The following is a 12,111-nucleotide window of genomic DNA, read 5'->3' on the forward strand; positions in this document are numbered from 1 at the left end:
TGGGTGTGTCCGCTGCTGGGTGTGCCCGCTGTTGGGTGTGTCCGCTGCTGGGTGTGTCCGCTGCTGGGCGTGTCCACTGCTGGGCGTGCCCGCTGCTGGGTGTGTCCGCTGCTGGGTGTGCCCGCTGCTGGGTGTGTCCGCTGCTGGGTGTGTCCGCTGCTGGGTGTGCCCGCTGCTGGGTGTGTCCGCTACTGTGTGTGCCCGCTGCTGGGTGTGCCCGCTGCTGGGTGTGCCCGCTGCTGGGTGTGTCCGCTGCTGGATGTGTCTGTTGCTGGGTGTGTCCGCTGCTGGGTGTGTCCGCTGCTGGGCGTGTCCGCTGCTGGGTGTGTCCGCTGCTGGGTGTGCCCGCTGCTGGGTGTGCCCGCTGTTGGGTGTGTCCATTGCTGGGCGTGTCCGCTGCTGGGTGTGTCCGCTGCTGGGTGTGCCCGCTGCTGGGTGTGTCCGCTACTGTGTGTGCCCGCTGCTGGGTGTGCCCGCTGCTGGGTGTGCCCGCTGCTGGGTGTGTCCGCTGCTGGATGTGTCCGCTGCTGGGTGTGTCCGCTACTGTGTGTGCCCGCTGCTGGGTGTGCCCGCTGCTGGGTGTGTCCGCTGCTGGGTGTGTCCGCTGCTGGGTGTGCCCGCTGCTGGGTGTGTCCGCTGCTGGGTGTGCCCGCTGCTGGGTGTGCCCGCTGCTGGGTGTGTCCGCTGCTGGGTGTGTCCACTGCTGGGTGTGCCCGCTGCTGGGTGTGCCCGCTGCTGAGCGTGCCCGCTGCTGGGTGTGCCCGCTGCTGGGTGTGTCCGCTGCTGGGTGTGCCCGCTGCTGGGTGTGCCCGCTGCTGGGCGTGTCCGCTGCTGGGTGTGTCCGCTGCTGGGTGTGCCCGCTGCTGGGTGTGCCTGCTGCTGGGTGTGCCCGCTGCTGGGCGTGTCCGCTGCTGGGTGTGTCCGCTGCTGGGTGTGCCTGCAGCTGGGTGTGCCCACTGCTGGGTGTGTCCGCTGCTGGGTGTGCCCGCTGCTGGGTGTGTCCGCTACTGTGTGTGCCCGCTGCTGGGTGTGCCCGCTGCTGGGTGTGCCCGCTGCTGGGTGTGTCCGCTGCTGGATGTGTCCGCTGCTGGGTGTGTCCGCTACTGTGTGTGCCCGCTGCTGGGTGTGCCCGCTGCTGGGTGTGTCCGCTGCTGGGTGTGTCCGCTGCTGGGTGTGCCCGCTGCTGGGTGTGTCCGCTGCTGGGTGTGCCCGCTGCTGGGTGTGCCCGCTGCTGGGTGTGTCCGCTGCTGGGTGTGTCCACTGCTGGGTGTGCCCGCTGCTGGGTGTGCCCGCTGCTGAGCGTGCCCGCTGCTGGGTGTGCCCGCTGCTGGGTGTGTCCGCTGCTGGGTGTGCCCGCTGCTGGGTGTGCCCGCTGCTGGGCGTGTCCGCTGCTGGGTGTGTCCGCTGCTGGGTGTGCCCGCTGCTGGGTGTGCCTGCTGCTGGGTGTGCCCGCTGCTGGGCGTGTCCGCTGCTGGGTGTGTCCGCTGCTGGGTGTGCCTGCAGCTGGGTGTGCCCGCTGCTGGGCGTGTCCGCTGCTGGGTGTGTCCGCTGCTGGGTGTGCCCGCTGCTGGGTGTGCCCGCTGCTGGGTGTGCCCGCTGCTGGGTGTGTCCGCTGCTGGGTGTGTCCGCTGCTGGGCGTGTCCGCTGCTGGGTGTGTCCGCTGCTGGGTGTGCCCGTTGCTGGGTGTGTCCACTGCTGGGCGTGCCCGCTGCTGGGTGTGCCCGCTGCTGGGTGTGTCCGCTGCTGGGCGTGTCCGCTGCTGGGTGTGCCCGCTGCTGGGTGTGTCCGCTGCTGGGCGTGTCCGCTGCTGGGTGTGCCCGCTGCTGGGTGTGTCCGCTGCTGGGCGTGCCCGCTGCTGGGTGTGCCCGCTGCTGGGCGTGTCCGCTGCTGGGCGTGTCCGCTGCTGGGTGTGTCCGCTGCTGGGCGTGTCCGCTGCTGGGTGTGCCCGCTGCTGGGTGTGCCCGCTGCTGGGTGTGCCCGCTGCTGGGCGTGCCCGCTGCTGGGTGTGCCCGCTGCTGGGCGTGTCCGCTGCTGGGCGTGTCCGCTGCTGGGCGTGTCCGCTGCTGGGCGTGTCCGCTGCTGGGTGTGCCCGCTGCTGGGTGTGCCCGTTGCTGGTTGTGCCCGCTGCTGGGTGTGTCCGCTGCTGGGTGTGTCCGCTGCTGGGTGTGCCCGTTGCTGGGTGTGTCTGTTGCTGGGTGTGTCCGCTGCTGGGTGTGCCCGCTGCTGGGTGTGCCCGCTGCTGGGTGTGCCCGCTGCTGGGTGTGCCCGCTGCTGGGTGTGTCCGCTGCTGGGTGTGTCCGCTGCTGGGTGTGTCCGCTGCTGGGTGTGCCCGCTGCTGGGTGTGCCCGCTGCTGGGTGTGCCCACTGTAGGGTGTGCCCACTGCTGGGTGTGTCCGCTGCTGGGTGTGCCCGCTGCTGGGTGTGCCCACTGTAGGGTGTGCCCACTGCTGGGTGTGTCCGCTGCTGGGTGTGTCCACTGCTGGGTGTGTCCGTTGCTGGGTGTGTCCGTTGCTGGGTGTGTCCGCTGCTGGGTGTGCCCACTGCTGGGTGTGCCCGCTGCTGGGTGTGCCCGCTGCTGGGCGTGCCCACTGCTGGGTGTGTCCGTTGCTGGGTGTGTCCGCTGCTGGGTGTGCCCACTGCTGGGTGTGCCCGCTGCTGGGCGTGCCCGCTGCTGGGTGTGTCCGCTGCTGGGTGTGCCCGCTGCTGGGTGTGCCCACTGCTGGGCGTGCCCGCTGCTGGGTGTGTCCGCTGCTGGGTGTGTCCGCTGCTGGGTGTGCCCGCTGCTGGGCGTGCCCGCTGCTGGGTGTGTCCGCTGCTGGGTGTGCCCGCTTCTGGGCGTGCCCGCTGCTGGGTGTGTCCGCTGCTGGGTGTGCCCGCTGCTGGGTGTGCCCACTGCTGGGTGTGCCCGCTGCTGGGCGTGCCCGCTGCTGGGTGTGTCCGCTGCTGGGCGTGCCCGCTGCTGGGTGTGTCCGCTGCTGGGTGTGTCCGCTGCTGGGTGTGCCCGCTGCCGGGCCTGCCCGCTGCTGTGCGTGCCCGCTGCTGGGTGTGTCCGCTGCTGGGTGTGCCCGCTGCTGGGTGTGCCCGCTGCTGGGTGTGTCCATTGCTGGGTGTGTCTGCTGCTGGTTGTGTCCACTGCTGGGTGTGCCCGCTGCTGGGTGTGCCCGCTGCTGGGTGTGCCCGCTGCTGGGCGTGTCCGCTGCTGGGTGTGTCCACTGCTGGGTGTGTCCGCTGCTGGGTGTGCCCGCTGCTGGGTGTGCCCGCTGCTGGGTGTGCCCGCTGCTGGGTGTGCCCGCTGCTGGGTGTGCCCGCTGCTGGGTGTGTCCGCTGCTGGGTGTGCCCGCTGCTGGGTGTGTCCACTGCTGGGCGTGCCCGCTGCTTGGTGTGCCCGCTGCTGGGTGTGCCCGCTGCTGGGTGTGTCCGCTGCTGGGTGTGTCCGCTGCTGGGTGTGCCCGCTGCTGGGTGTGCCCGCTGCTGGGTGTGTCCACTGCTGGGCGTGCCCGCTGCTTGGTGTGCCCGCTGCTGGGTGTGCCCGCTGCTGGGTGTGCCCGCTGCTGGGTGTGTCCGTTGCTGGGTGTGCCCGCTGCTGGGTGTGTCCACTGCTGGGTGTGTCCGCTGCTGGGTGTGCCCGCTGCTGGGCGTGCCCGCTGCTGGGTGTGTCCGTTGCTGGGTGTGTCCGCTGCTGGGTGTGTCCGCTGCTGGGCGTGCCCGCTGCTGGGTGTGCCCGCTGCTGGGTGTGTCCACTGCTGGGTGTGTCCACTGCTGGGTGTGTCCGCTGCTGGGCGTGTCCGCTGCTGGGCGTGTCTGTTGCTGGGTGTGTCCACTGCTGGGTGTGTCCGCTGCTGGGTGTGCCCGCTGCTGGGCGTGTCCACTGCTGGGTGTGTCCGCTGCTGGGTGTGTCCGCTGCTGGGTGTGTCCACTGCTGGGTGTGCCCGCTGCTGGGTGTGCCCGCTGCTGGGTGTGCCCGCTGCTGGGCGTGTCCGCTGCTGGGCGTGTCCGCTGCTGGGTGTGTCCACTGCTGGGTGTGTCCGCTGCTGGGTGTGTCCACTGCTGGGTGTGTCCGCTGCTGGGTGTGTCCGCTGCTGGGTGTGTCCGCTGCTGGGTGTGTCCGCTGCTGGGTGTGTCCGTTGCTGGGTGTGCCCGCTGCTGGGTGTGTCCACTGCTGGGTGTGTCCGTTGCTGGGTGTGCCCGCTACTGGGTGTGTCCGCTGCTGGGCGTGTCCGCTGCTGGGTGTGCCCGCTACTGGGTGTGCCCGCTACTGGGTGTGTCCGCTGCTGGGTGTGTCCACTGCTGGGCGTGTCCGCTGCTGGGTGTGCCCGCTGCTGGGTGTGCCCGCTGCTGGGTGTGTCCGCTGCTGGGTGTGTCCGCTGCTGGGTGTGTCCGCTGCTGGGTGTGCCCGCTGCTGGGTGTGTCCATTGCTGGGTGTGCCCGCTGCTGGGTGTGTCCGCTGCTGGGCGTGTCCGCTGCTGGGTGTGTCCGCTGCTGGGTGTGCCCGCTGCTGGGTGTGTCCGCTGCTGGGTGTGTCCGCTGCTGGGCGTGTCCACTGCTGGGTGTGTCCGCTGCTGGGTGTGTCCGCTGCTGGGCGTGTCCACTGCTGGGTGTGTCCGCTGCTGGGTGTGCCCGCTGCTGGGTGTGTCCACTGCTGGGTGTGTCCGCTGCTGGGTGTGCCCGCTGCTGGGTGTGTCCACTGCTGGGTGTGTCCGCTGCTGGGTGTGCCCGTTGCTGGGTGTGTCCGCTGCTGGGCGTGCCCGCTGCTGGGCGTGTCCGCTGCTGGGTGTGTCCGCTGCTGGGCGTGTCCACTGCTGGGTGTGTCCGCTGCTGGGTGTGCCCGCTGCTGGGTGTGTCCGCTGCTGGGCGTGTCCACTGCTGGGTGTGTCCGCTGCTGGGTGTGCCCGCTGCTGGGTGTGTCCGCTGCTGGGTGTGTCCGTTGCTGGGTGTGCCCGCTGCTGGGTGTGCCCGCTGCTGGGTGTGTCCGCTGCTGGGTGTGTCCGCTGCTGGGTGTGCCTGCTGCTGGGCGTGTCCACTGCTGGGTGTGTCCGCTGCTGGGTGTGCCCGCTGCTGGGTGTGTCCGTTGCTGGGTGTGCCCGCTGCTGGGTGTGCCCGCTGCTGGGTGTGTCCGCTGCTGGGTGTGTCCGCTGCTGGGTGTGTCCACTGCTGGGTGTGTCCGCTGCTGGGTGTGTCCGCTGCTGGGTGTGCCTGCTGCTGGGTGTGCCCGCTGCTGGGTGTGCCCGCTGCTGTGTGTGTCCATTGCTGGGTGTGCCCGCTGCTGGGTGTGCCCGCTGCTGGGTGTGCCCGCTGCTGGGTGTGCCCGCTGCTGGGTGTGTCCGCTGCTGGGTGTGTCCGCTGCTGGGTGTGCCCGCTGCTGGGTGTGCCCGCTGCTGGGTGTGCCCGCTGCTGGGTGTGTCCGCTGCTGGGTGTGTCCACTGCTGGGTGTGTCCGCTGCTGGGTGTGCCCGCTGCTGGGTGTGTCCGCTGCTGGGTGTGCCCGCTGCTGGGTGTGTCCATTGCTGGGTGTGCCCGCTGCTGGGTGTGCCCGCTGCTGGGTGTGCCTGCTGCTGGGTGTGCCCGCTGCTGGGTGTGCCCGCTGCTGGGTGTGTCCGCTGCTGGGTGTGCCCGCTGCTGGGTGTGCCCGCTGCTGGGTGTGCCCGCTGCTGGGTGTGCCCGCTGCTGGGTGTGCCTGCTGCTGGGTGTGCCCGCTGCTGGGTTTGTCCGCTGCTGGGCGTGTCCGCTGCTGGGTGTGCCCGCTGCTGGGTGTGTCCACTGCTGGGTGTGTCCGCTGCTGGGTGTGCCCGCTGCTGGGTGTGTCCACTGCTGGGTGTGTCCACTGCTGGGTGTGTCCACTGCTGGGTGTGTCCACTGCTGGGCGTGCCCGCTGCTGGGTGTGCCCGCTGCTGGGTGTGTCCGTTGCTGGGTGTGTCCGCTGCTGGGCGTGCCCGCTGCTGGGTGTGTCCGCTGCTGGGTGTGTCCGCTGCTGGGTGTGCCCACTGCTGGGTGTGTCCGTTGCTGGGTGTGTCCGCTGCTGGGTGTGCCCACTGCTGGGTGTGTCCGTTGCTGGGTGTGCCCACTGCTGGGTGTGTCCGCTGCTGGGTGTGTCCGCTACTGGGTGTGTCCGCTACTGTGTGTGTCCGTTGCTGGGTGTGTCCGTTGCTGGGTGTGTCCGCTGCTGGGTGTGCCCGTTGCTGGGTGTGTCCGCTACTGGGTGTGTCCGCTACTGTGTGTGTCCGCTGCTGTGTGTGTCCGCTGCTGGGTGTGCCCGTTGCTGGGTGTGCCCGCTGCTGGGTGTGCCCACTGCTGGGTGTGTCCGCTGCTGGGTGTGTCCACTGCTGGGTGTGTCCGCTGCTGGGTGTGTCCACTGCTGGGTGTGCCCGCTGCTGGGTGTGTCCGCTGCTGGGTGTGTCCGCTGCTGGGCGTGTCCGCTGCTGGGCGTGTCTGTTGCTGGGTGTGTCCGCTGCTGGGTGTGCCCGCTGCTGGGTGTGTCCGCTGCTGGGTGTGTCCGCTGCTGGGTGTGTCCGCTGCTGGGCGTGTCCGCTGCTGGGCGTGTCTGTTGCTGGGTGTGTCCGCTGCTGGGTGTGTCCGCTGCTGGGTGTGTCCGCTGCTGGGTGTGCCCGCTGCTGGGTGTGCCCGCTGCTGGGTGTGCCCGCTGCTGGGTGTGTCCGCTGCTGGGCGTGCCCGCTGCTGGGTGTGTCCGCTGCTGGGCGTGTCCGCTGCTGGGCGTGTCTGTTGCTGGGTGTGTCCGCTGCTGGGTGTGCCCGCTGCTGTGTGTGCCCGCTGCTGGGTGTGTCCGCTGCTGGGTGTGTCCGCTGCTGGGCGTGTCCGCTGCTGGGCGTGTCTGTTGCTGGGTGTGTCCGCTGCTGGGTGTGTCCGCTGCTGGGTGTGTCCGCTGCTGGGTGTGCCCGCTGCTGGGTGTGCCCGCTGCTGGGTGTGCCCGCTGCTGGGTGTGTCCGCTGCTGGGTGTGTCCGCTGCTGGGTGTGCCCGCTGCTGGGTGTGCCCGCTGCTGGGTGTGCCCGCTGCTGGGTGTGTCCGCTGCTGGGTGTGCCCGCTGCTGGGCGTGCCCGCTGCTGGGTGTGCCCACTGCTGGGTGTGTCCGCTGCTGGGTGTGTCCGCTGCTGGGTGTGCCCGCTGCTGGGCGTGCCCGCTGCTGGGCGTGTCCGCTGCTGGGTGTGCCCGCTGCTGGGTGTGTCCGCTGCTGGGTGTGTCCGCTGCTGGGTGTGCCCGCTGCTGGGTGTGCCCGCTGCTGGGTGTGCCCGCAGCTGGGTGTGTCCGCTGCTGGGTGTGCCCGCTGCTGGGTGTGCCCGCTGCTGGGTGTGCCCGCTGCTGGGTGTGCCCGCTGCTGGGTGTGCCCGCTGCTGGGTGTGTCCGCTGCTGGGCGTGTCCGCTGCTGGGCGTGCCCGCTGCTGGGTGTGCCCGCTGCTGGGTGTGTCCACTGCTGGGTGTGTCCGCTGCTGGGTGTGCCCGCTGCTGGGTGTGCCCGCTGCTGGGTGTGCCCACTGCTGGGCGTGTCCGCTGCTGGGTGTGCCCGCTGCTGGGTGTGCCCGCTGCTGGGCATGCCCGCTGCTGGGTGTGTCCGCTGCTGGGCGTGCCCGCTGCTGGGCGTGCCCGCTGCTGGGTGTGTCCGCTGCTGGGTGTGCCCGCTGCTGGGCGTCTCCGCTGCTGGGTGTGCCCGCTGCTGGGCGTGTCCGCTGCTGGGTGTGCCCGCTGCTGGGCGTGCCCGCTGGCCTTGCTGTAAAACCCTGTCATTGTGCAGATTGTCTATTTGGGATTTGTGATTTCAGGTGCCGCTGTGTTGAGGTTGTGGGGCGGCTCGAACCTCTGCTCGGGGGAGTTGCAGATTCAGCACAAGCGGCAGTGGGGCCACGTCTGCGACGTTGTCTGGACCCTGACCGACTCGGAAGTCACCTGTAGGCACCTGGGCTGCGGTTTCGCCTCCGAGTTGAGATGGCCTGGGGCGATCAGGAAGCCGGGTGTGCCCCTCGTGCTGAGCGGGGTGCACTGCGTGGGCACCGAAACATCACTCTGGCAGTGCTCGCTGAGCGGGGCGGCTACATACACGAGCTGCTCCCATTCCCGTTACGCAGCGGTGAATTGCACAAGTAAGCGGAGGGGGGGGCGGCGGGGGGAGTAGAATTAACTTGTCACTTATCTCAAATTTACATCACATTTACATATCATCTGCATATGCCTCATGAATAATTGCATCACATTTACAGATTATTTTCAGAGACCATATGAAGAATTGTATGAATTTTACAGAGTATTTTCATAGCCCTTGTGAATAATTGCCGTCTATTTACATGGCCTCTGGCAGGAACTTGGCCTCAGTCTCCGGGACGTGCCTCCCAGGCGGCAGTGCCGCTGGTGTGAATTGGTGTATTGAGGAGCATGGATGTGGCAGCAAGGTGTTTAACTGCCCTCCTAACGATTGCCTCCAGGGTGCCGAGGGGAGCCCTTCGAGGGTGGTGGGGAGGTGGGTGCCTAGCTGGAGGTGCTTAGGGTGGGCCCTTCCTGGGCTGGGGCTGGTTTGACTACTCTCCCCTTAAACCCTTTAAACACTCAGTTAGTATCACAGAAATACACATCCCTCACAATAAAGTGAAAGTGTCCTCAAAGCTTCCCCGGAATCCTTTAAAAAGTCTGCCAATATGCCAATTTTAAAGGTGTGTGCGATGAAGGTAACAGTAATCACTTTAAAGTGGTCAAAGCCATTCAAGTGGTTTTCACACATTCAATTTCATTGGACTTTGAAGTGTCTGTGTGTGTGCTGAGAAGGCTAAAAGCTTTGATCAGCACTTTTTACATTCAATTTTGTGCCCTGCTGCCTGTTAAACACTTTCTGATTGACAGGTCGAAGCAACTTCAAAGGGAAGAACCAGATTGTTTATCTTTATGCTCTTCAGGGATCCATTACCTCAGGGGAGGGGGTATTTACCTTCCTGCAGCTTTTTCTGAATCTTCCTCACCATTTCTAGAAAGTGCAGCTGTGGGGCCGCCCCTGCTGGGGTCCCTTCCAACACAGGCAGGAATCACTGGTTTTCCCGCTGGTAGGTGAGCACAGCCGCCACTCTGGAGAATGACGCCCCTCATGAAAATTCTATCAAATTTATTTAGCTTCTGCATAGATCTTGGAAATGTTTAGGTAAACCTTGCATAGCATTTCATAGACCCTATGAATAATTACATCGCATTTACATTGTGTATCACAGACCACAGGAACGATTGAATAGAATTTACAAATTACATCGTGTGTATATGTATGTATGTTTGAGGAAGTGTGCATATGTGTGCGCGCGCGCGAGAGAGCCAGTATATGAGTCTGTGTGGGTGAAGAATAATGATAATAATCTTTAGTGTCACAAGTAGGCTTACACTAACACTGCAATGAAGTTACTGTGAAAAGCCACATTCCGGCGCCTGTTCGGGTACACAGAGGGAGAATTCAGAACGTCCAATTCACCTAACAGCACGTCTTTGGACTGTGGGAGGAAACCGGAGCACCCGGAGGAAACCCACGCAGACACGGGGAGAACGTGCAGACTCCGCACAGACAGCGTGTGTACTGTGTCTTGTGTGTGTGTATGAAACCTTGTGTGTGATTGTGTGTGTGAAACCATGTGTCTGTGTGCACGTGAGAGCCAGTATATGAGTTTGTGTGTGAGTGTGTGTGTATATGGTGTGTGTGGGAGGATGTATATATGTGTGCATTTGCTTGTGTGTTTCTGTACGTGTGTGCATCTATGTGTGTGCGTCTATGTGTGTGGGTATGTGTGTGTGAAAAAGTGTGTGTGCATGTGTGTGAAACCGTGTGTGGGGGTGGGTGCGCACGTGAGAACCAATATATGAGTGTGCGTATGTGTGTCTGTGCATGTATGTGTGTGTGCATGCATGCGTGTGTGTGTCTGTGTAACCGTGTGTGTGAAACCGTGTGTGTGTGTGAATCCCCTTGTGTGTAGATGAAGCCTTGTGTGTGTGCATGTGTGTGTGAGTGGGTAGGTGTGTGGGTGCGTATGTGTGTGTGCATGTGTGCATGAAACCATGTGTGTGCGTGTCTGAGTATATGTGTGTGTGAGTGAATGTCTGTGTGTGTGTGTCTGTCTGTGTGTGTGTGTGCATGTGTGTGTCTGTGCGGTTGTGTGTGCGTGTGCGAGTGTGTGTGTCTGTGTGAGTGTGTGTGTGAGTGTTCTGTGTGAGTGTGAGTGTGTGTGTGAGTGTGTGTGTGAGCGTGTGTGTGAGTGTGTGTGTGTGTGTGACTGTGTGTGTATGACTGTGTGTGTGTGACTGTGTGTGTGTGTGTGAGTGTGTGTGTGACTGTGTGTGTATGCCAGTGTGTGTGTGTGTGTGACTGTGTGTGTGTGTGTGCGACTGTGTGTGACTGTGTGTGTATGTGTATGTGTGTGAGTGTGTGTGTGTGTGACTGTGTGTGTGACTGTGTGTGTGAGTGTGTGTGTGACTGCGTGTGTGTGTGACTGTGTGAGTGTGTGTGTGTGTGTGTGAGTGTGCGTGTGGCTGTGTGCGTGTGTGTGACTGTGTGTGTGACTGCGTCTGAGTGTTGTGAATGTGCGTGTGAGTGTGTGTGTGTGAGTGTGTGTATGACTGTGTGTGAGTGTTGTGAATGTGCGTGTGTGTGTGTGTCTGTGTGTGTGTCTCTGTGTGTCTGTGCGAATGTGTGTGTCTGTGTGTGTGTGCCTGTGCGAGTGTTGTGTGTGAGTGTATGCGGATGTGCATGTGAGTGTGTGTGAGAGTGTATGTGTGTGTGAGTGTGTGTGTGTGACTGTGTGTGTGAGTGTGCGTGTGACTGTGTGTGTGACTATGTGTGTGTGAGTGTGTGAGTGTGTGACTGTGTGTGTGTGTGACTGTGTGAGTGTGTGTGTGACTGTGTCTGAGTGTGTGTGTGAATGTGTGTCTGAGTGTGTGTGTGAGTGTGCGAGTGTGTGTGTGAGTGTGTGTGTGAGTGTGTGTGAGACATGTGTGTGTATGTGTGTGTGTGAGTGTGTGTGTGACTGTGTGTGAGTGTGTGTGTGAGTGAGTGTGTGTGAGTGTGGGTGTGAGTGTGTGAGTGTGGGTGTGAGTGAGTGAGTGTGTGTGAGTGAGTGTGTGTGAGTGTGTGTGTGTGACTGTGTGTGTGACTGTGTGTGTGTGTCTGAGTGTTGTGAATGTGCGTGTGTGTGTGAGTGTGCGTGTGACTGTGTGTGTGAGTGTGGGTGTGAGTGTGTGAGTGTGTGTGAGTGTGTGTGTGACTGTGAGTGAGTGTGTGTGTGAGTGTGTGAGTGTGTGTGTGTGACTGTGTGTGAGTGTGTGTGTGACTGTGTGTGTGTGTCTGAGTGTTGTGAATGTGCGTGTGTGTGTGAGTGTGCGTGTGACTGTGTGACTGTGTGTGTGACTATGTGTGTGTGTATGTGTGTGACTGTGTGTGTGTGACTGTGTGTGTGAGTGTGTGTGTGACTGTGCGTGTGAGCATTTGTGTGACTGTGTTTGTGACTGTGTCTGAGTGTTGTGAATGTGCGTGCGTGTGTGTGTGAGTGTGTGTGAGACATGTGTGTGTATGTGTGTGTGAGTGTGTGTGTGACTGTGTGTGTGTGTGTGTGAGTGAGTGTGTGTGTGTGTGTGTTAGTGTATGAGATTGTGAGAGTGTGTGAGTGAGTGCGTGTGTGACTGTGTGTGTGTGAGTGTGTGTGTGAGTGTGTGAGTGTGTGTGAGTGTGTGTGTGACTGTGAGTGAGTGTGTGTGTGAGTGTGTGTGTGACTGTGTGTGAGTGTGTGTGTGTGTCTGAGTGTTGTGAATGTGCGTGTGTGTGTGAGTGTGTGTGTGACTGTGTCTGAGTGTTGTGAATGTGCGTGTGAGTGTGTGTGTGTGTGACTGTGTCTGAGTGTGAATGTGCGTGTGAGTGTGTGAGTGTGTGTGTGACTGTGTGTGACTGTGTCTGAGTGTTGTGAATGTGCGTGTGAGTGTGTGAGTGTGTGTGTGTGTGACTGTGTCTGAGTGTGAATGTGCGTGTGTGTGTGTGTGTGACTGTGTGTGACTGTGTCTGAGTGTTGTGAATGTGCATGTGAGTGTGTGTGTGACTGTGTCTGAGTGTTGTGAATGTGCGTGTGTGACTGTGTTTGCGTGTTTGTGTGTTTG

At 63.0% G+C, this 12,111-nt stretch overlaps 1 protein-coding gene across 1 annotated transcript in view; it reads left to right on the forward strand.

Annotated features, from left to right (window-relative positions):
• The window catches only part of LOC140406603 (scavenger receptor cysteine-rich domain-containing protein DMBT1-like), a gene marked incomplete at both ends in the record, with an annotated part of 102,839 nt that overhangs the window by 60,460 nt on the left and 30,268 nt on the right, over positions 1-12,111 (forward strand). Inside the window, one exon of the mRNA XM_072494601.1 lies at positions 7,770-8,087. Coding sequence (XP_072350702.1) covers positions 7,770-8,087 — 318 coding nt within the window. The remainder of the gene's footprint in view (positions 1-7,769; positions 8,088-12,111) is intronic.

Source organism: Scyliorhinus torazame, unplaced genomic scaffold, assembly GCF_047496885.1.
Source record: "Scyliorhinus torazame isolate Kashiwa2021f unplaced genomic scaffold, sScyTor2.1 scaffold_703, whole genome shotgun sequence".
NCBI classification, from domain to species: Eukaryota; Metazoa; Chordata; class Chondrichthyes; order Carcharhiniformes; family Scyliorhinidae; genus Scyliorhinus; species Scyliorhinus torazame.